The 23,171-nt window shown below is 40.7% G+C and overlaps 1 protein-coding gene across 1 annotated transcript in view; it reads right to left on the bottom strand.

Annotated features, from left to right (window-relative positions):
• Nucleotides 1–23,171, bottom strand: part of LOC104931914 (cadherin-12) — a 98,156-nt gene that overhangs the window by 63,380 nt on the left and 11,605 nt on the right. The window contains exon 2 of the mRNA XM_019274219.2: nt 9,067–9,738. Within this exon, the coding sequence (XP_019129764.1) occupies nt 9,067–9,378 (312 nt within the window). The 5' untranslated portion in view covers nt 9,379–9,738. The remainder of the gene's footprint in view (nt 1–9,066; nt 9,739–23,171) is intronic.

Below are 23,171 nucleotides of genomic sequence, written 5' to 3'. Positions count from 1 at the left end.
TAAATTTCTTTGTTTTTTGTGCAATGCTGACATATTTTGACATAAATCTAGGTCATTTGATTTACCAACAGACATCATGGTCCTTTCACTGCCTCTGACTTGGTCATTAGCTCTCTTTCTGACACGTGCACATTTTCTCTGTCTCTCACTGTGTCTGCCATCTGGAGGTCTTGGGACTCCCGCAGAGAAAAAGCTGTTGTCAGTCTTCTTTGGTCGGCAGGTTGGTGGAGAGCTGCTGGCAACTTTTGTCTGCCAAACGGATCACATCCACAGCAGCATCCCTCTAATGCTTCCAGGGATGTCACTTGGAGATGGTGCTGAAAAGCATTTAACACAACTAACCTGTCTGTCTGAATCATTGAGGAGCCAACCGAGAAACTTGCTGTACCGATCACTTAAATATATTTTAATAACAATACGCAGCTGTGTAAAGGAAATTTAGAGATTTCTTTCAAAGCACATTATACATATTGGAGAAATAACTGCTAAAAAAGGCTGTGAACTTTGTGATGATGACCCACTGAAGCGGAATTTAGCATAATCTCTCACCTTTTATTACACTTATTATAATTACTCTTGTCACACTCAGATTCTGGATCCGGTGGCTCAAACATGTACGGCTAGTTAACTGCAATAACTCTGCTTGTCACAGCATCCATATTGAGGTTGTCGTGTATTTCAGTGTTTGACACTTGAGGAGGCACCTCTTCTGTGTTTGGGCATGGTTTCAGCACATCTCCAGTGTTTCTGTGTTGCAAATTTCTTCCCTATTTTGAAACCTAATTTTGCATCTGTCAGTTTCAAATCATGCAAATCTGGCTGGTTGGTTAATGAGACTCTTTTCTTTGGTCCGACAAACTCATAATTCATTATTGCTTTACACCGACTTAAACAGGAGCTAACCAAACTCTGTACTTCTGGATTTCTATAAGCTTAGTTACTAAACAATGTTTGAAAATGCACAAAAAATATTTTTTACTAAAATATTTCCTCACTGCAATGGCAAAATTGGAGGTATTTTCCATTCCTGGTCATGTATTTTATGCATGACTCTGCTGTAAGGGTTAATTTTATAAAAAGAATGATGAAAAATGTTCGGCATCTAAAAATAGATATTTGATCTTGGTGGTGAGGTATCACCAAGTGGCAACTGTGGCTGTGAAGTGAAGCAACTCAAGGCTGGCTCCATAAGTGAGTCAGTTTCTATGAGCCCCTGTGTTCTGTTACAGGAGTCCAATTTCACAGCAGAAATATACATGTTTACAGCCTGGTAAATATATTAAGGCTTAATGTTAAGCAAAACCAAGAGAGTGGCCGCTTTGATTGACAGGTAGGTGCTGCTGGTGGCAGGACTGCTAAGATGGCAACAGCCAGAGCCACAAATCTGTGCTTCACAACCATCAGCTAAAACTATGAAGGATAAAAATGACTAAGGTCACCATAACTAATAAGCATGTTTGTCTAAAGACTAAATCTCAAATAGCTGCAAAAGTAACACATCCCTGCTGTCACAGAAAATAAATAAAAGTGTGACATCATGTACAGAGCGAGGCCATTATTTTCAATGAAGGATGTTCCTGCACTTTTCAAGCAGCTGCACATGCTACCTTGACTTTCAGGCATGTTTTGTGTTGATCCAATGACATTGCAGCAATTGACCTGATGTACAGTTAGTAACAGCACAAGTTTCACTGTAATAACTGCAATGACAGAATCATTAATGATTGCCTTCTGAGACATCTTAATATGCTTCAGTATCAGTGCTTATCGGATCGTCTCAGTTCACGCTTCACAACATAACTGTCTGTTGAAATGGTCACTGTGTCAGATCAGAAGACTATAGAGTCTTAAATCCTTGCAGAGAAGCCTGACTACTCGTTGGCCCCCGCTCAGTCATAGCTGTCGCATTTCACACGTGGAATTTCTGGTGAAGAGGTGCTATGAAAAGGAATGTAAACAAATAACTGCGCCTGAAGTGGCGTGTGTCATAGTGCATGTCTGTTCAGAGAAAACTGAAAAAAAGAAAGAAACAACTGTGACCTTTCCTCTGTTTCACAATTCCACCTTGCAGCATAAACAACATCAGTCCTTGTTTCACGCTACACGTTCTGCTGGGACGTGGTGAAGCATCGCTTGTTGTCCACCGGTCAGCACATCTTCAGAAACCCATTTTCCACACACCTTTCTGATCATCATCACCATTTACAGGGCTGTGTCCGACAAATACTGTAACTTTCTCAATCCCCAATTCTTTCTTCAGATCCCATTTTTCATTCCTCACACAACTCTCTCTGAATTTCCTGCAGGACACCGTCTGAAAAAAGTGCAATGTTATGCTCATGCTTAAATGACGATCATATCTCATCTCTTTATAACTTTAACAGCTGTTTTTTTCACTGTGTCTTCCAGTGTGACTGTTTAGTACAGCTATGAACCCTTTTGCGAGGGACAACACACCATATGCACTGTTTCTCTCAAGCATATCCCTCTGATTTATGGATGCTGAGAAGCAGCTCTGCAGACACTGCTCAGGGTTGAAAACAACTAGTATTGTGTTTAGGTGACATTGTTAAACTTTACACTTTTTCTGATTAAAAAAAGATGTTGGGGTTGAACAAAGCAATCGAAGTTAAGGCAGCAGAGTGTTCCAGAGACAAAAATCTATTTTTGGTGACTAGAACATTTCCATGTATCTTTTTAGCACATCTTTAATTATTTCGTTAGACCCAAAGACCAATTCCAGTTTAAGGGGATCTCATCCTAACAGGTCTTGTTGAACCAATGAGTTGAACCCTCAGTGTTAGAGACATGCATTGCTGGAATTCCTGTGCATCTGGTGCCTTTACAGATATTATTAAAAAGCCTGGCAACACGCAGTCAACACCTTATTACTTAGGCATTAAAGTAATTATGGATCTGCTATGTTGTCTGAAGTTCAATGAGTTGAATCCCTTTTGGCTGTTACTTTACCTCCTAGACTTCCTTGCTTCCTCCCTTCAGATGTCTGCAATTACTGAGCAGTGCAGCCATCGATCCTGCAGGCACGGCCTTCAGAGAGGAGACTCAGACAACAAAGAGGAGTGAAAGGCTTCACAGCTCCCCCCTCAGCTTGACCCTCACCCCTCAAACACCATTATCAAACATAAAGGGAGGTTTACAAGGTTTTAAAACAGACATACACAAGGAATGCGCATCCATAACTGATGGTGAGGATGATTTATGACTAATTATGTAAGAAAAAGAAAGGCTACACAAACACACAAGTTATAACCACAGATGTAAGAAACAAAGTGCGACATTACTCTTTTTGACCAGTTGGAATGCTGGAAGATAAATGACAGAGGGTTTACTCAGAACTTCATCTACTGCTAAGTTCATGTTTGAGCCACTCTATTCACCCACCTCACAGCTAACGTTATCTACTGAAACCCAGTTTAAACCATGAAGAAGAAGACATATAAAGGGGTTCTTCATCAATATTACATCAATGTTATATATAGTGTTAACTAAGCACTATTCAGCCTGTGAAAACAGTTATATAACTGAGTATATATATAAGATTTGTCAAGTCAAAGCTGATGGCATGGGTGTAGCAAGCATGGATGTAGACTCACATGTCTAAACACTTAGCTCAATAGAAACAGAGGATCTTCCAACTTTGGTTGTTAAAACCAAATGGAAACAATTGCAGTTTAAAACTAACCCTGCCTGAACCAATCAAAAGTCTTTGTGTTCCCTTCTTACTGAGGTGGTGGCATGCAGAAGTCACATGCTTACCCATTATTTTTGAAGTCTGTTTGTTCTGAGACCCCCAACTTTACGAAAATTGGATGGTAAAACCAACTAACTTCTCTCTTTACTCCTTGTAAAATACAATCAAATTGAGTAGTTGAGTCAAGTTTTGTTTCTGTTTCACACCCTAAAAGAGGGAACTTTAAAAGCGCTTCTACTCTGAGCTCCTTGTGGATGGCCAAGCTTGTCACCCTATCTCTAAGGGAGAGCCCAGCCACCCTGCGAAGGAAGCTCATTCGGCTGCTTGTATTCGCGATCTCATTCTTTCAGTCACTACCCAAAGCTCGTGACCATAGGTAAGGGGAAGGAACGTAGATCGACTGGTAAATTGAGAGCTTTGCCTTTCGGCTTAGCTCCTTCTTCGCCACGACGGACCAGTGCAGAGTCCACATCACTGCAGAAGCTGCACCAATCCACTGGTCAATCTCCCGCTCCATCCTTCCCTCACTCGTCAACAAGACCCAGAGATACTTGAACTCCTCCACTTGAGGCAGGATCTCATCCTCGACCCGGAGGTTGCACTCCACCCTTTTCCGGCTGAGGACCATGGCCTTGGATTTGGAGGTGCTGATTCTCATCCCAGCTGCTTCACACTCGACTGCAAACCACTTCAGAGAGAGCTGAAGGTCACGCTCCGATGAAGCCAACAGGACCAGATCATCCGCAAAAAGCAGCAACTAGGGATGTAACGATGCATCGTGAAACGATTAAAAATCGGTACAAATGCGTGACGACTCGCACCGGTTGACAGAAAAAATTTATCACAATTCGTCGTAAATGCGAGAGCAGTAGGATATGTTATTTTTCTTATTTTTTAAAATTAGAAATAGGTTATGTATCTTAAAAAAGTCACTGGTTGGTGATTAATTTGACGTCAAGTCACGTGACTCACGTCACTACGAAGTTCTGGAGCACAGAACGAGGGAAGACATGACGACGGTAGAAAATAGCTTTGAAACAGAGGATGCACCAAGCAGTTTGAAATCACCTGTGTGGCGGGATTTTGGATTCCCTATATACACAAATACAACCGTGAGAAATGGACAGACAAAACCAAAACAGCATGTAAATATTGCAAGAGACTGCTAACATATAGCAGCAACACGAGCAACATGCAGCAGTATATTAGCCGCCACCACAGTGAAAAGCTAAGTAACGCTATGCCCCCTCATGAGCGAAAACTGCACATTACACCAGTTAACACCAGTTCACTTGTGAGATTGTTTCTAAAGAAAGCAGATATTTTTCATGTATTTTGTTGCTTAAGATGTAAGTTGCACTTTTTTTATAAGAGAACACAAACTGTTTGAGAGTTCTGTAAAGAAAGCACCTAAGATTTTTACAATAAAAGAATTACAAATAAAAATAATTTTTTGGTCATAATTTGTCTGTAGCTCATTTTGATTAAAAAAATTGTGAAAAAATCGTTACATCCCTAGCAGTGACCCAATCCTGAGGCCACCGAACCGCAGTGCTGTCAACCAAGACAGCCCCACAACATCCAGAGCCTTAAGGAACTCCGGGCGGACCTCATCCACCCCCTTGCCTTGCCACCGAGGAGCTTTTTGACTACCTCGGCGATGTCAGCCCCAGAGATAGGCGAGACCACCACGAGGTCCCCAGACTCTGCTTCCTCAGTGGAAGATGTGCTGGTGGGATTGAGGAGGTCTTTGAAGTATTCCCCCTACCGACCCAAGACGTCCTCAGTCATGGTCAGTTGACAGCTCCGCCCCTCTCTTCACCCGAGTGTCCAAAACATGTAGCTGCAAGTTCGACGACACGACCACAAAGTCGATCATCGAACCGCGGCCAAGGGCGTCCTGGTGCCAAGTGCACATATGGACACCCTTATGCTTGAACATGGTGTTCGTTTCTGACAATCCATGACGAACACAGAAGTCCAATAACAGAACACCGCTCGGGTTCAGATCAGGGGGGCCGTTCCTCCCAATCACGCCCCTCCAGGTCTCACTGTCGCTGCCCATGTGAGCACTGAAGTCCCCCAGGAGGACAAGGGAGCCAGAGGGAGCGCTCTCCAGCACCCCCTCCAAAGACTCCAAAAAGGGTGTGTACTCCGAACTGCCGTTTGGTGCATAAGCACAGACGACAGTCAGGACCTGTCCCCCCACCTGAAGGCGAAGGGAGGCTACCCTCTCGTCCACCGGGGTGAACCCCGATGTACAGACGCCAAGCCGGGGGGAAACAAGTATTCCCACCCCTGCTCTGCGCCTCTCACCGGGGGAAACTCCAGAGTGGTAGAGCGTCCAACCCCTCTCAAGGAAACTGGTTCCAAAGCCCACACTGTGCATCGAAGTGAGCCCGACTATATCTAGTCGGCACCTCTCGACCTCGCACACCAGCTCAGGCTCCTTCCCCGCCAGAGAGGTGACGTTCCACGTCCCCAGAGCCAGCTTCTGCAGCCGGGGGTCGGACCACCAGGGTCCCAGAGTATAACTAATAAGCATGTTTTTCTAAAGACTAAACCTCACATAGCTGCAAACGTAACACATCCCTGCTGTCACAGCAAATACAAATGATACTGCAGGTCCATTCAGAGAAACCTGAAATAAAGAAACTGTGACGTTTCTCCAACTGAGCTGTGAAACCAATTAACTCTTCTCTTTAATACAATCAAATATTGTTGAGTAGTTCTGTTTCCTCTTCACTACTCAAAAAGTGGAACTTATGTCAAGGAATTAATCATTTTTTGCAAATGATTTTAGTTCAATATGATGTAAGAACCTCTGAACACAATCAAGAGAGCTCTTTCCCCAAACAAAGGCATGCATGACCATGAATAAAACGATACCAAAACCAAAGTACATGAGGAGGAGGTCGGTTTTATGGAGGAAGTTTTGGCAACAAGCAGTGATTTATGATGAAACCATGAAAAGTGTACAGGGCAGTATTTCTCTACTGACGATAACCACCAATCTGCAATATAAAACTTCATACTAAAAACTGGTGTTCTATTTTGACACAAAATAACCACAAAGACGTATTTTCTGTCATGTGTGCTGTGTATGTATGGAAACAGTGCACTTCCGGGACCTATAAATTAAAGAAAGATAAGATATAGAATAAAGATAGGATCTAAAAGTTTAAACGTCAGCTAAGACATTAAAAACACATAAATGTGATGATGAAAACCACGATCATGCAGCCATGAAAGACGTGCTAGCATGAAAGTTTTAAAGTTGTCCAGAGCAGCACAAATTTTTTTTTGCAATGTGTCCCATGAGCATGAATCAGTATATTATATTCCGTGACAGTTGTGATCTGCCGTGAGACTGGGTTGGTGCAGCACATCTGCATGGTTATGATTGGATTTTACTACTCAGCTGGTAGCCAGGCAGCTGGTGAAGCAGGAATGAAGCAGCTGGTGCCAATCAACGAATGCAAACAAAGCCTCAGTGCTCTGGCTCCACACACACACACACACACACACACACACACACACACAGGTGTTTTCACTTTTCACTCCCGAAAGTAGACTTTGGGTTAGAATTACATGATGTCACCAAACAACATGAACCAATAATAATGAGGAAGGTGTCATTTCTCCTTCCCGAACAGGTAAAACAAAACTAAACTAACAGGAGGTTTAGAGCGGTGTCAAGCAAAGGAAATCTGTACACATCCAACAGTCCAAAAGCTGCAGTCAGACTCAAATCCACCTGATGAAATTTACGGTCTGCTGTGACCCAAGGAGTGAGGGCAGGAAATACTGTAGTTATGGTTGTAAACATAACCTGTAGGAGCTAGCATGCTTAGAGTGTTAACAACAAGCATTCTGCAAAATGTTTCATGAAACACTTCCGTCACTGTCCTTTTAGTCAGTGCAGTCAAACAGTATCCTCCCTTCTCTGCTGCTCCTTATTTCATTATGTAGTTATACAACAAGAGTATCTACACATTATAAACTGAGCTCTGCACTTATGGATGATAAGCAAATATTTGATATAAATGGGTCATAAGAAGAAGTCTTAATCTGGCATAATTAGTAAAAACAGCTGTGTGAGTGCATCGTGGGCGTGCAGGGTCTTTAACACAGTGTTCCATTTAAATAAGAAAACAAACTCTGTTACAGCTTCTGCTCCATCTATTTAACTGCCCATACCTTAACTGCTAATGAGCTAATACTAATACATAAACCACTATGTGTGTGTACATCACACAATGAATGTTCTTGAACATTATGGTGTATAACATTAACAAAACTTGACTAAAGGTATGATTACACTTGATTTTTCATTTTAAACCAAAACCTAACCAGTGTGGGACAATGTTAACCATACATGCTTTATTTTGAATGTCTAACCAGATGTTGAAATTGTTTTTGCTTACTTGGGGAAGCTGTGGCTCAGGAGGTAGAGCAGGCCGTCCACTAATCAGATGTTGGTGTTTTGATCCTCCAGTTTGCATGTTGTATCTTAAGTATCTTAGTAAGTCTTAGTAAGTCTGCGTAAAGGCAATTTTGAGATTTCTTTCAAAATACATTAAATATGTGAAAACATGTGAAAAGACTTTGATATATTACTGAAATGTGGAGTTACAGGTTCGAACTGTTTTTCATCAGTTTTCAGTCCAGGATTTGTGGGCGGTCCTTAAATTTTTCATCAGTTTTCAGTCCAGGATTTGTGGGCGGTCCTTAAAGAGAAGAGGGATAGAGATGAATTCATCTCACTCAGAGTGTTTCAAAGTTAGTCATGTCATTTTCTGAACTCATCTGACACGTTTCAGTCACTTCATAATGGCTGCTCGACTGCTCCCACGAGTGGGCGTGGCTTCAGCACATTCAGAGGACACGCCCCCACAGACCTGGAGCTGAGAATCATTTTTACCTGATTTTGACACCTCATTTCATAAACTTGTTAATATTTTTAATCATTCAAATTTAGCTGGGTGGTTAATAACACTTTCTTCTTTACACGGACTTTAAGCAAGTTGCCCCAAAGGCTCCAAAAGACTGCATGAACGGTTAGCTCCCCAAAACTGATGAGCAATTGGCACCTTGCATGGCCAGTGTGTGAATGTGTCAATGAGATATGTAGTGTAAAAGCACATTGAATAGTTAGATGACTAGAAATGCACTGTATATATGTGTGTGTCAAAATAAAATAACTGTAGTATCTACAGTTTTATAATTGGAAATGTACCAAGCAGTTTAACGAGTTTGGAGTAAAAACAGGTTGGTGTCATGTGTCAGCTTTCCTTTCTACTGACCTTCAATTGAAAAGTTAGACACATTTCAAAATTTTGTTGTTCGCTTACCTTTCCAACATACTGCGGTTCAGATCCCATGTACTCCTCCAGGACAAAGAACTGATTCCACACCCATCCTCTTTTAATACGGTGGATCCTTGGCCTCCCATGTCTCCTTAGCCTCTTCCTGCTCTCCAACGGTGTCAATGATGTTTCCCTCAAAGGTGTCCTCGCAGTCTTTCCACCCTTCCCTTCCCTGACTGACATCACCCCAGCCTTAGTTCTGCTCTGGAGTGGAGCCTGCAGGGAGATTTGGGAGCTGTAGTCCAACAGGAAACAGGAGCCCACCAGAAACAGAGTGACATATTCCCTTGTGATCATCAGGGAGTCTCGCTGAGAATAAGCTATGAAAGTTCAAAAAGCAAGCTGTTTCCAGGATAAAAAAGCATCCAAAACTGGATTAGCCCTGAAGGTAAGCATTGGACAAAGTGTTTTAGGTCCAATATGATCCAAGATAATGAGAGGAAAATCTGCTAATGCACTGTCCCTGCTGAAGTATGAGAGTTACTAAAGATCATTATGTTGCTTTGTGCTGATTGTCTAAGAGCGTGTGTTGCAGTAAGAGGTCTTTGGTCTGGTTTTGTGATATCCAACTGGTATTCGGAGTTTGGCTGCAGAAGAACCAAGATGACCACCCCGTCTTCTGTCCAGTTATTTTCTGTCCGTCCTCAGCTTAGACACCTGGAGGGAAAAAAATGAAGAAAACATGATCATCGTGTTAACTTGATGTCCCATGAGCAGAGCTGTGCTATATCGGTGACAAGTGGACAAAGGGGACCTCAATTAGACTTTATGAACTGTTATCTGACAACAGTGCTGAGCTCTGCTTGCTTTTATATGTGGAGTACAGAATTACAATTACCTGCCTGTGGACATTCAGATGCCCTAGGCCAGATATCCACATGATACCTCTGAGAGGCTCATCCTGGTTTTTATTTATTTCTAAGATGTGATGTGAACTATAAGACTCATGGTCATAAATCGTGCACACAGATTGGTCCTTGTCCATTAATTGTGACATAATGTAGATCAGAACCTTGCCCTCATGATATGGTGGCCTTGAGTATGAAACATGTACCTCCTTTATGAAACACTTTAAGTAAAAACTTGAGACAACACCTTTCACATTATTGTAATTTATGCGAGACATCTGCGAGGGGATGTGAATTGTTTGTTCAGTGTGAATGACTGCAATCATCGCTGCAGTCATTGTCACGAGCACGTCAGGCCAAGGACCAGGGATCACATCAGATCAGAGGGCTCTAATTAGAAAAAGGCTTTAGCATGCAAGGTTGGCAGCGTTGGTGGATTAGTCTGACAGATGAAGCATGGCAGTTGCACGTGCATGAAGTTGATAAAGAGGATATTTGCTTGCGTAGGGCACTTTTTGAAAGCTTCATTCTAGTCTTATTATTCTAAGACTACCGTATGTTTTATTCCATTGTACCAGAGAGTGTCAGTGTTCCAAAAATATGGCAATACAATTCTCATGATACTTTTAGATATTCCTGTATCTATTTTGGCATATTGGCACCATTAAGATAACTTTAATTTTTAAGGTCCTTTGGGGGAAACCTATTGGGCTCAGAATCACTACATTCATTTCCAGATATACAGAGCAGAATCAATGCACTCATATATCAATGGTAAAATCCATTTTAAAATGCCAACGTTCATCCAATCAACCATCAGAAAAAAAACATTAAAAGCCACAAAATCAATCAAACTGATTGAATCCAGAAGAAACAAAACAATAAAATCAGTACAATTGTTACACACTGTAGCGGATTATTGCATGTTGCACAGTTGCAGAATGGTTGCTCATACGTTGAAAAGCACTCAGACCAGGAATCAGGATCTGAACATTCATTCCATATGAGCAGCAAGGGAGACAGTGAACACACACACACACACACACACACACACACACACACACACACACACACACACACAAGCTGCTATCTCTTTGCTCAGCTCAAAAGCTGTACACATACCTTTATTTGAAATTAAGTTAAAAATAAAATAATGAGTAAAAATGATGCACGACGGTGGTCCTGCACAGCGTCCACTACATATATTATTACTGTATATATACTACAGTTTATAGTTATTGCTGCTGCTGTGCATCTGTGTTTCGCTGCCCTAGGTTTCTGCCTGTTTAAAAGGAAGTTTTTCCTCGCCACCGTCGCCAAGTGCTTGCTCAAGCTTGTCCTAGTATACTCTTAATGTGTAATCTAGACTCTGAAACCCAACTGATGGATCTGGATCTATGTCTCTCAGCATGTTTAAATTAGTTTCCTTGGGTCGATTTGACTGTCTTCAGAGGCTTCACAGCCTCCGGCTTGTAAAACTAGCATGCAGATACTAAGTAGAAGACCTAAAGCATGCAGGCCAATGGGCAGAAGTCTCCTCTTTACAGACATTCCTACTTTATGCTAATCCCATGCAGTTTTGAGGTCCTTAAACTGTATTGGAATTGGAAAGCTGAGACTCTTGTGGATTCAGTGAGCCCAGTTGTACTCATGTGTGAAGATCGTTTCCAGATTGTTCGTCCTGGAGCCATTTCGTCGTAGTGAGACCAGTTTCTGAAGCTTGTCCTCGCTGTATAAAATGAGGATTTTGACCTCTACCATGATCAGACCTCATTAAACTGCACAACACAAATTAGAGACAGGCTGCATTCAGGGGACGTATAACCTATGGTATACAGTCTTCACAATACGGGGTTTTTGAGCAATAACAAACATCAATTTGATGTCAAAAATGATGAAATTTTACACTAAATCTTTGTAATAACTGGTATTAACCCAAAAAACAACAGTGTGTATTACAGATATATGATTAGAAAAAAAAGACAAACACTTAATAAGATAAAGATCCTCTTTGTGCTGAACACCTGAATTTCTCATCTGGGGATCAACAGAGGATCATCTTATCTTATATGTTGTAGAAAAATGTACAATTGTGACAAAGTGGGTGAGCATACTATTCTGTCCCACTTTGTATCAAGACCGCATGGCTTAGTTTAACCAGAGAGACAGGGCGTCCACATAATTAGTGATGCCATGAGATTAATCCAAGTGATCAGAGTAATCAGATAAAAGTCCCTGTTTCAGGAGAACCTGTGGAGTGACCTCCACGTCCAGCTGGAGGTAATGCCAACTGAACAGAACATATTCAGGCAGTTGTTTTTTGTCTGTTGAGGAGCGATCATGATGCATTTTAGCAGCAATTATCATTATTATGCAGTGAGTTTTCTTCAGTTCAACCTAGTTAACTGTATTCTTTTTAGTTTTTTACACATTTTTTCCATCATAGCAGGGTTGTGCTGCTTTACTGTGGTTCTGCTTTACAAATTGCCTTAAGTCTGCTGCTTTCTCCTTTTATATAATGGAAATATAAGAATTATAGTTAAGCATAGGCCCAGATTATATTCAGCATTTTTATGTTCAATGCCAACTTTCAATGCTCTTGCTTTCTGCAATGTCTGTTCATGGAAAGCTTATGTATAATTAGGGTTATGGAGATGTCATGGTAAGAATGTGAACATACATTCTCGCCCACCACCTCGACCTACGCACACTATTCTCATGCCTCTGTGCGTAAAGGACACACTACTTCCAGCGGTGGAAATAGTTTACTGTGTTGTTTACAGGCGAATAAAATACAAATGGTTGACTCTTAAAGTGCGTCCAAACTTAACAGCTTACACATCAGGGCTGTGAATCTGTGAATCTGGAATGGAAGGAGGCAGCAGGCCCTGAACGTTAAATGCAGCTCTGCTTCTGTTTAGCCTCGACTAACTGCTGCTGCAGGCTGTGGTTGTGCTCTACTCACTGTCAGTTGTAGTTTTAGTGAGACAGTCACTTGTTTCCAGTACAGTGGAATGCTACAGCTGAAGAGGTGGATGCTGTAAAGATGGTGCACTTCTATCAGTACTGTAGGTGTACTGCAGATTGTTTGGTTATACACGAGCATCATCAAGGTGGATTGACAAAATTCTACAAAATCTGAAAATCTGTTACATCCTCAGACCTGCCATGAATAACACTGTTTTCCTAAAAATCCACATTCCTCTTTAGGTCATAAGGGACATTTCTGTGCTCCACTGCCCCTTACACCATCACATGACCAGGCTGTCATGGATCAGTGCTCCCTGAAACAAGAGATGGAGTTAAAATGCCTCTCGGGAGAGGCTTCTGTGTGTGTGTGTGTGTGTGTGTGTGTGTGTGTGTGTGTGGATGTGTTCTCCAGAGAGCCTTTAGCTCAGGCACATAACCTCACACGGTATTAAAATAATTTTGATAGGAAAATGTAAGTGGAGTGGTACTTCACAGGGGATAACCTACTTGCAGATCTCAGTGACTTGAAACTTGCGTGTATTCTCACAGAACCTTTGTCTCTATAGGTCATAGGTTGTAGTATCTTAAACAAAAGATGAAACAAGTAAGCATTGATGCTGTCTAAAGACATTAAAGTGTTGACAGGTTTAAATCTGTCATTTTTTGCTTTTTGACTGATGCCTGAATGTAAGTCCAAAGGCTCCACTGCCTTTGGACTTACATTGCTGCTATATGTGGTTATGTAATCTTTTACTGGCTATGTTTGAGGGGATGTGGATGATCCATGATGTGCGACTCTTAACTAGTGTTGCCTAAGCCAATCATGCTAAGACCCTAGAATTATTGCAGAGTAAAAAACTTCAGAACCAGAACTGAGATTGTGACTTATGATATTGTTGATAAGTTTTTGGACTACAGGACATACTATGTTGAAACAAAACTTGAGGATAGCCAATCAAAATGGTTTAAGATCCAGGATCAGTTTGCCCCCATATACTGACATCATCAAGAAGTGAAGACCCCCTAAATTTCAGTCAACCACATGTTTATTACTCACATTCTGCAATCAATACATGAATAAAAGGGATTGCATGCTTTTCCGGCTTATCTAATTAAAACATTTTAGTGTAGAATTAAGTTTTGAACTGTTTTGTCAGTTCAGTGCTGATGATATTTGATGTCAGATGCAATTAGCTTAATATGTCATCTCTTAGCTGATGACTTCCCTTTGTTCTGTAATAAAAGTTGCTCTCAGCAGTTTTGTCGATAGCTCTCTGCCAATTCCAAAGACCAAATCTAGTAATGTGGTGAAAAAGCAGGTCATCAAGAATTTATAATTATTTTGACATGGTGTCTTTTGTCTTACTGTCTTATGTAAATCTGTGTTGATTGACAAGAAATGAGCAATAAGTTTAAAGTGTTCCTATAATTATCTGTTAGGGGATAAAAGACTTTCAACATGTCTAAAAGTGTGGACATTTTCCTGGTGAGTTCTCCGTGGACTTAAATCATCTTGATGTAAGGCTTCACTGCCGAGCTCTGAACCTCTGTGCTGCCCCAATTGATTCAGCTATTCTTGGATACTATTGATTGATTTGCCCTGTGCTCTTAAGGTTGGAATACACTGGTACACTTTAGTGTTTTATCTCCTTCAAGTAAAAAAAAAAAGAAAAAAAACTACAAACTTTTCAGAGACACTTTTTGGTCCTACAAAGGCCATTTGATACCTGTAAGATATATTTTCAGTATTTGTTTAGCCTTAAATCTACAAATCACCAACCTCATGCCAAGCAAACGTGACTTAATTTGACTTTTAAATAGTGTGTCAATCTGTGTTACTGTTATAAAATCATTTGGCTGTAGTGATCCAAGCAGGTGGATGGAGTGCACTGAATTGAATGACAAGGGTTCCAGCTGTTTTCCAGCTGTTTACTCGGGCCATGAACTGGATCACAGTTCACTCGTGCTGCACACATCACGTTTACAACCATAACCCAAAGTCTTTCATCTTCTGCATCATGAGTGTAACTACAGTGGTTGCGTGTCGGGCTCTGACTGATGCCAAATTGTAAGTGTAAACGCTCTGCTGACATGCTGTATGTCAGAGTGGATCTTTTATTGACTGTTGAGTTAATAGCAAACAGTCTAACAATCAGGGTGATTGACTGTGTGTGAGCTTTGTCTGGGGATGATAGGCAGATGTTAATTTGTGTCCCATGTTCCAGGTTTGGCATACCATTCGAAAGACAGAGGAAATGAACTGGGGACGATGATCGAAAAGGATGAAATCAGGAAGACCGTCTGCCTGTAAGACTGGAAAAATAGAATTTTCTGTGATCTTGTGAGTTAAGCTGCTTTTGCATGGTTTATTTTCTGAATATGAAAATTCAATTCAATTCAATTTCTGACTGAATGTTTAACTTCAGGACAGTAGGCATCTGAATTATATGCAAATATATGATATGAGACCACATAAATATTGAAAACATCCTCAATAAATCACAAAAACCTGAAGCACTTAAACAGTCTGGACAGGCTGATATACAGTGGATACTGCAGAGCGGCCTGAATGGATGGTTTGTTTATTGAAGTGCGCTCATGGAGCATGAATTACACCAGAATTGCTACTTGGAATAAGCTCCTTGGACTTTTTATGGTGCAAGCTCTCAGCCAAATGGACAGGTGTCTCCTGTAATATTCCATGCACCACTAAACACTAACTAGCTAATTAATGACCCTGTCAATCACACATCAAAGATGACACCGGAGCAGAGCAGAGTTTTCCATATCTGGAAACTTCCACTTCCACTAAGCATTGGGAAATATTGCAGGAACAGCAGGGAGGCTGTAAACTGATTATCTCTGAGTTGGTGCTATTTACATCAACATAATTAAAACCGACAAATAGACACATTTTTTAAAAAAATCTCTGCATAAAACAAGCAAATATTGTCAATGAAAAATGTCCAAAGTTTATTATTAAATTCAACAAATCACACTATAGTGTTATTGTAGTACTGATTTATTCATGTTACCATGCTATAGGACCACGTGAGTGGACCTGAGGCGTGCTGAATGAAGCCTGGTTGCTCAAAGAACCACCTGTCAATCAAAGCAGCCACATTGTTAATTCTGCATAACTTTAAATTCACCCTCAGTACAGTTGTCATGAACGGGGAAATTAGCTATAGAGACCAAACAGCTTTTTGTACCAGGCTGTAAACATGCTTATTTCTGCTGTGAAGTTGGACATTTGAACATGGGGACTTATGGAGACTCAATTCTACAGCTTGTCTCGTGGACATTTGAGGAACTGCAGTTTTGGACACTTGTGAGTTGGTTTCACTCCACAGCCAGAAAGGAGTCCATGTCAATATTCTGTGTCATACAAATGCATTTATATATATATATATATATATATATATTTACATATATTTACATTCTGCCTGTACTAAAAAACATTTTTGAGAGTCGTTTACAGAGATATATCAATGCATTAATATGGAGACCCTTGCTGGATGTAGACTGCAGCGATAAGCTGCCCACTAGCAAAATTGCTGCGTTTCATCTCAATCCACTTTCTACTCTGCCTGTTGAACAATAGTGCTGAAAAAGCTCATGTAAAGCATAACAAGTGATTTTAATTCTTCTTTTGGATTTTATGAGAAGATTAAAGTTCAGAACATTTTGCTTAAGAACAAGATGACAAGAAGAACATGATTTGCACAAGAGGTGTAGTTGCAGATTGCAACCCTCTTGTTTCACCCTGTCCTTTCTATAGTGAAGGAGAAGCTGCAGTGGCTGTGATGTGCATGAAGAAAACACTAATCTAAAGCCAGTATTTGTCCATTCTGGGCTTCTTGGCCTATTTCTGTGTTTTGTACAAACTTAAGTGTGTTTGAATTTATTTTGAGTTGATTATTATTTTAAAAAAAAAAGGGTAACACATTCAAGAACAATGGGGTCTATGACTTTAGGCTTAGGCTTGCCTAGGTTTGGGCTCGCAACCATCTTGCTACTACATCATGGGGTTGGTTAATGGGTAAGTCGGTCTAAGAAGCCGCGGAGGTGGACAGGAGATGCTATTAAGAGGCTAGAGAAAGCTTAGTTTCCCAAAATGTATCACTTGGCAATCTGCCTCATGTAGCTACTAGTGCTGTTCACACACTGATCTGAGTTCAGTAGCAGATCTGCCATTCAGTATCCCCACATCGGTGCTAATTAGGCTGTCACTGTCCAGAGATCACTGGGGAAATTTCATTCTCAGAGGGTCATCAAGAACATAAGAAATGGAATGAAACAGTACATGGAATGAAAATGAACAGAAACAATGTCACATGTTATGTTGTCATGGATCAGAGATTTGCTAAAGACATAAAAGCGGTGCTAGAGAAAAGGTCAGAGTCACTATGATCATGAAGAATTTTGGAGAAATGGGATCATCAGGAATGGTTCATGGTCATTTGAAGTTGTTGGCCTGGATATCATTCAATTTATTACTTCTTTCTGTGTTACGGTAACTGAAAATAATGATACAGCTTTTACTGGCTCTTATTATGATCTATTAAATCTAATAATTAATGTACTAGTATATTTTATTCACAAAGGCAAATACCTGTTTATATATTATTATATTATACCTGTTTGTGTCGGTGGACATCAGTGTGGGTGGGTGAGTAGTGTTGTAGTAACAGGGGTATCCAGGCACAGCTTCACTGCAGTGATCTTTAAAGACCCAGACAGCGTCACAGTGATTCAGGCTCAGCAGCCGCCTACCAGGCCACAGCAGCAATTTATAACTTTTTAGTGAACACAGGACAGAGGACAGTGCTGTGTGTGTGTGTGTCTGTGTGTCTGTGTGTGTATAAATACATACTGTAGATTCTTCCCAGATTTTGTAAAAGCACTCAGATCTTTCCTGCATTTTTCATATTATTCTATATTTAGGTGCTGTACATGCTTCATCGCACCACCCCATACTGTAGCATCCTACAACGACACACAAAACAAGTAACCTGCAGCAGACATAGAGTTCAACATATAGATTAGCAACTGCTGTGACTCTGACATGTCATACAACAGGCACCGCTGGACAGAATACCTCTAGGACCCTTGTGAGGGCCATGTTTAATGGCTGTATGGCCAAATACCTGCATTAACATGATCGATTGTAGCAGTGTTTAGACTGCGAGGCCAGCTGGTGATAATGGTGTGTGCAGCAGTATTTGAACCTGCTGTATATTCTCATTCCTCAATGTTCTTCCACACACAAACACAGGAGACTTATGGGTAATTTAAACTACTAAAGCTGTAAATTAATCAAATTTAATTGTCATATATAATCATGGAGGGACGGTCATAGTGAATCATCAATTTGACATGACGAATTGCTGCTCATGTGCCTCGGGCAGCAGACACAGGCCCAAATTAATGCAGCACTGAAATGACAACAATTGACAATTTACGCTGGTAATGTGTGCAAACTGTCATGCAACAATATGCAACGTAATTATCTCCATATGCAACGCTATATCTTGCAACTGTTGAAAATAGTTGGCAACAATGAATGCTGAAAGGCATCAAAATCAAAATGAGGCATCCGTTCTGAAGTGGAATACAATGTCAGTGTGAATTGTGTTATATTATTAAAAAGGAGACAACAGATGTTTGTAGAAATATCAGAAATGCTCCTTTCCCTCTCAGCCAGCTGCATGTTGACGTCTGTGTTTGATTGACAACAGCTGGCAGGCTGAGTGCCGGCGTACAGAATGAGAGACAAAGTAAACAGCCTCCATGTGATTACACATCTAATGAGACCCAAGTGACATATTCAGGTACTTTTACATGTGCTTTAACGTGCTGCAGCTTATAAGCCACTTAGCCTGCAAACTGAAGCTAGCTGTGCAGTTTCCCCCCAAAGAATATCGGTCTGATATATGATGGCAAAGATGAAGATAAAGCAAAGGCTGTCTTAAAACCCTCACCTGTCCAAAGTACCAAGACAAGGTAGAATCAGAAAGAGCCTGTAGTTAAGTACAAGTAGAGCTCAGCCTCCTACAAGAACAAAATGAAGCGAAAGCTGCCTCTGAACAGTGTATGGACAAAAACAAGTCAAATTCAGAAAGAGCTGGTTTTTATGAGAGGTCTTCCTTTGAGCTGCTGTCCTGTATAAAGAATCTTCAGCGGTGTTAGTAGAGTTGGACTCCTGAGACTCATCCGAAGCTCACGGCACAGCTGGTTCAGCTGAAGACAGACACGGAGGAGAGGCTGAAGGGCATCATCCACTTCACCTCAGAGAAGAAGACCGTGATGCAGCCAAACTCCTTCGGGTTATACACTACTATGTGCAGCTGTTCTGTGGGTGGAGGTTGTGCAATATATTTTTTTTCATTATCTTAATTTTCAGGCTGCAAACTGTGGAACAGATTTTAATGGCTAATTGTTTAATAATCATGAAATTGTTACTGAAAGATTATTTTGCTTTAGCTAAGGTTAGCTCACCAGAAGGCTGTATGGTTGGTAAAGCTAGTATGCAGGTTTGGGTTGCTGTCCATGTCAAATGCTACTTTAATGGAAATTATATATTTGTTGTTGGAATATTATATGTCTAGTTCTATTTTAATTGTTAGTCACAATCTAAGTAGGTGTATTTGTTGGTTTGTAAGGCAGAACTTCTATTTGAAGATCAAGAAGGTGGGGATGCTGTGGGTCTTAATTGGTGCAACTTAAGTTATCCAGCTTCCAGGACCACCAGCTGCTCATGAGCCCCGCAGCCACCTTCTATCTTCTTCTACATGCTCTTGACAGCAGAGTTCACCAGACCTCAGCCCTTAGTGTGGTGAAGATAAAGATGATGTTATTGAGGCTGCAGTCTCTCTGGATCAACCGTCTCTATCGACAGTGATTGCTCATAGCTGTTCCTGGCAAACTGAACCGAGACCGAACAAAAAAAAGCTATAGGTTCCTCAGAACACTGTGGAACCCAGCATTAGAAAACATCAAGATATGATGACAAGGGCAGACTCATCAGCAGCAGAGTTGGAGGACAAAGAGGCTGTTGAAGAGGAGGTCATATCAAGAATGAACAAATTGCTCCAAAACAAGAATATGAAGGAGGCCTTGCAGTTTATGACCAACAAAAAGATCGCCTCAGTGCTTTCTGTTTTTGACACTTGAGTACAGAAAAACAATTTTGGAAGGACACGGTCCCGTTGACGTCCCAGAGGTGACAGGATACAGCACCACAGAGCTCATCAACCCCATGTTGCACGAAGGAGTATCCCATGGCATGGCCGAGCTCCTTCGCAGGATTAAGCCCACTGTGTCTCTGGGGAGGTCTGATGGACTGACAGCTCCTCACTGTGCAAAATCATCATTACGGGCAGGATGGAGTGACATGGCGAGATGCAGTACTTAACTCGATGGATGTCCTGAATTAATGATTTGTTTGTGTGGTCAGTAATATATCCTGGAATAGTGCTTTCATGAGTAGTTTTATTATTGCTAATTCTGGTTTACTGTTATACTTCAAGATCACAAATGACTATTGAACATTGGCCATTAAATCAAATATAGTTTGATGGTTGCTCATCCACCCTTCAGTAGAAAAATCTCAGATTTGCTGGATTTCAGGGGATCTAGTCATTCAAGTGTACACTGCATTTCTTTACCTCATTCCAGACACTTCTTTTTTTGTTTTCTTTACTTTTTGCAGAACTGAAGCTTCAGTAACAGTACTGCATTTTCACAATCCATAATTTTGGGTCTGTAAGCTTCTAAAGTCAGTTTAAGTTTTGTTGACATGAGGAGGTAAAGGTCTCACAGATAACACAAATACAGCGAGCAATTCTTCAGCCTCATCGGTCAAACACAGCTCAGTATTTAATATGAGATCTCTATAAGACCTCTGTAACAACCACAAATGACCCAGTTCCAACATTTATTGACAAACTATCAGAAAAGCATCCATGACATTTACAGCGGCGCAGTGTGAACACACTGCAGTGAAGCTTTATGGCTGTGGCCTTTTGTTAAGGATTGTGGAGGTGTTTGTTGGGGCTACATTGACTCATTCAAAACTCTAAACACTACACCAAAAGCCATCACCAACCACATCAGCTTAAGTTAGGTGAAGTTTATGTCTAGGTAGCTGAAATGTAGGAGTGTGAATGAGAATAGAATTCATTTCTCATATCTACTAATATTACAGTGTCACAACACAACACAGTACATGATATAAAGCTGCTTTATTATTCCCTTATTCCTTATAAGTTCCTCCAGAAGTAGGCTGCATATGAAAGAAAAAGAGGGTTTGGTGCTGAGTTGAAAGGAAGCAAATATAGAAATAAACTAATTAACAGCTTGCATGCAGGGCTCCAATGTCCACTTAAGTAAGTGCAATGAATAAATGAACATTGGATCCCTGCAGTGTGCAGTTTGTTTATTTGTTCATTAACATACAAAAGAAAACAAGGCATGTTCAAAATACTTCAGAAATTTGGTTTGAGCTAACATCCTGCTTCTCTTTGGGCATGTAACCAACTGCTTCCACAGGGGGCTAGCAGTGTAGCCTCCGAAGGCACCTATTGTGTTAGTAGCTTTTCCTATTATTATTATTATTATTATTATTATTATTATTGATCCGATTCTTCTGCAATTGTTTGTCTATGGCAGCCCCTAAAACACCATGGTTAAAAGTTTTAAAACTTGGCACAGGTATTCAGGACAGTCCCATGGTCAACCTCAAGAATTGTCATGCCCATACATTGAACTCTCTAGCACCACCAACATTTCAAAGTTTGAAGTGCATTTAGCTTCAAAACTTTGGACCTGTTGGTCCAAATTTCACAAATGAGGTAACCTTTGGTGACCTTTGGGGGGCACTATATTTCTTCTGTCGTAACAGCCAATCCAAATTGGCGGCAAAGCCACCAAACAGAAAGTGGGCCAGTATCTCTGCGACACCTTGATGTATCGACACGAAACCTGGTGTATGGACCCATATATATACACACATACATACATACACACATACATACATACACATACACACACACACACACACACACACACACACATATATATATATATATATATATATATATATATTTTTTTTTTTATAATTTTTTTTTTTACTTCTGAATACTTAAGTACAAAGGATGTTTTGAATAGTTGAAGTGATATATGTGTATACATACAAATCATAAGTCAAAACAACGCTAAATTTGGCTCAATTATTAAAAGTGGTAACATCTGAACTTAAACATAAGTGGAGCTAAGTCAAATGATATGGCTCACTTAAAAAAACTGAACTTTCCATCACTGCAGCCAACCATATATGCTAGATTGGGGTTCATGTTTTCCTATTCTTGAATGTGTAATAAACATTGTGTTTTGTTCAGGCGCCCATTCAAATATTAAAAGTTTGAAGTGATGAGGGCTGAACACACTGAGCTAAATCAGTGGCTATTTCCATGCTTTTTTTATGTCTCGTGCATTGCATTGCTGCAGAAGTTTTTGGGTCGATGTCATTGGTTTCAAATATTTGCTGCAAACTTTAACAATTTTAGCTTTGGCCTTGTGAAACACCATAGAAAAAATCTATTTAGTATCAACATGCTACTCAACTCCTGACACAAGCTGTGGTCATCTCAAGACTAGATTACTGTAACACCCTCCTGACAAGCCTCCCAGCCTGCACAGTGAAACCTCTTCAGATGATCAGGCGTGCCTGGTCTACATGCAACCCAAAAGGTCACGTTACCCCGCAGCTCATCGAGCTCCACGGGCTACTTGTAGCAGTCTGCATTAAATTCAAATCACTAATGCTGACTACAAAGTAGTCTGTGGTACTGCACCTACCTACTTTAATGCCCTTATACAGGTATATGTTACCTCACGACCGTTGTGCTAGACCGTTGCCAGACTTTTCTCGTCTGTTGTTCCCTGATGGTGGAACGCATTACCAGTTCCTACCAATGTAAATCAAAGAGATTCTTTGATTTACATTTATATATTTCTCAGAAATACTGATATACCTAGAGACGCCATCCATCCTCTGAATGCCTGAAGTCTCTAGAGTTTCTAGAAGTCACAATAGATCATTTTCTACAATAAGCACAAGTTCTAAGTGGTCTTATTATAATGAAATGGCTCCTATGGGGACTAACATAATCATGCATAAATATTACTGGGATCACTAAATCCACAAGAGTCTCAGCCTCCCAGTTAATGCTAGTCCAATACTGTGAAGTGAGCACAGTATATGCAGAA

This window comes from Larimichthys crocea, chromosome II (genome assembly GCF_000972845.2).
Source record: "Larimichthys crocea isolate SSNF chromosome II, L_crocea_2.0, whole genome shotgun sequence".
Classification (NCBI taxonomy): domain Eukaryota; kingdom Metazoa; phylum Chordata; class Actinopteri; family Sciaenidae; genus Larimichthys; species Larimichthys crocea.
The sequence above is the reverse complement of the archived record's forward strand: the minus strand, read 5'-3'. Positions and strand labels throughout refer to the sequence as shown.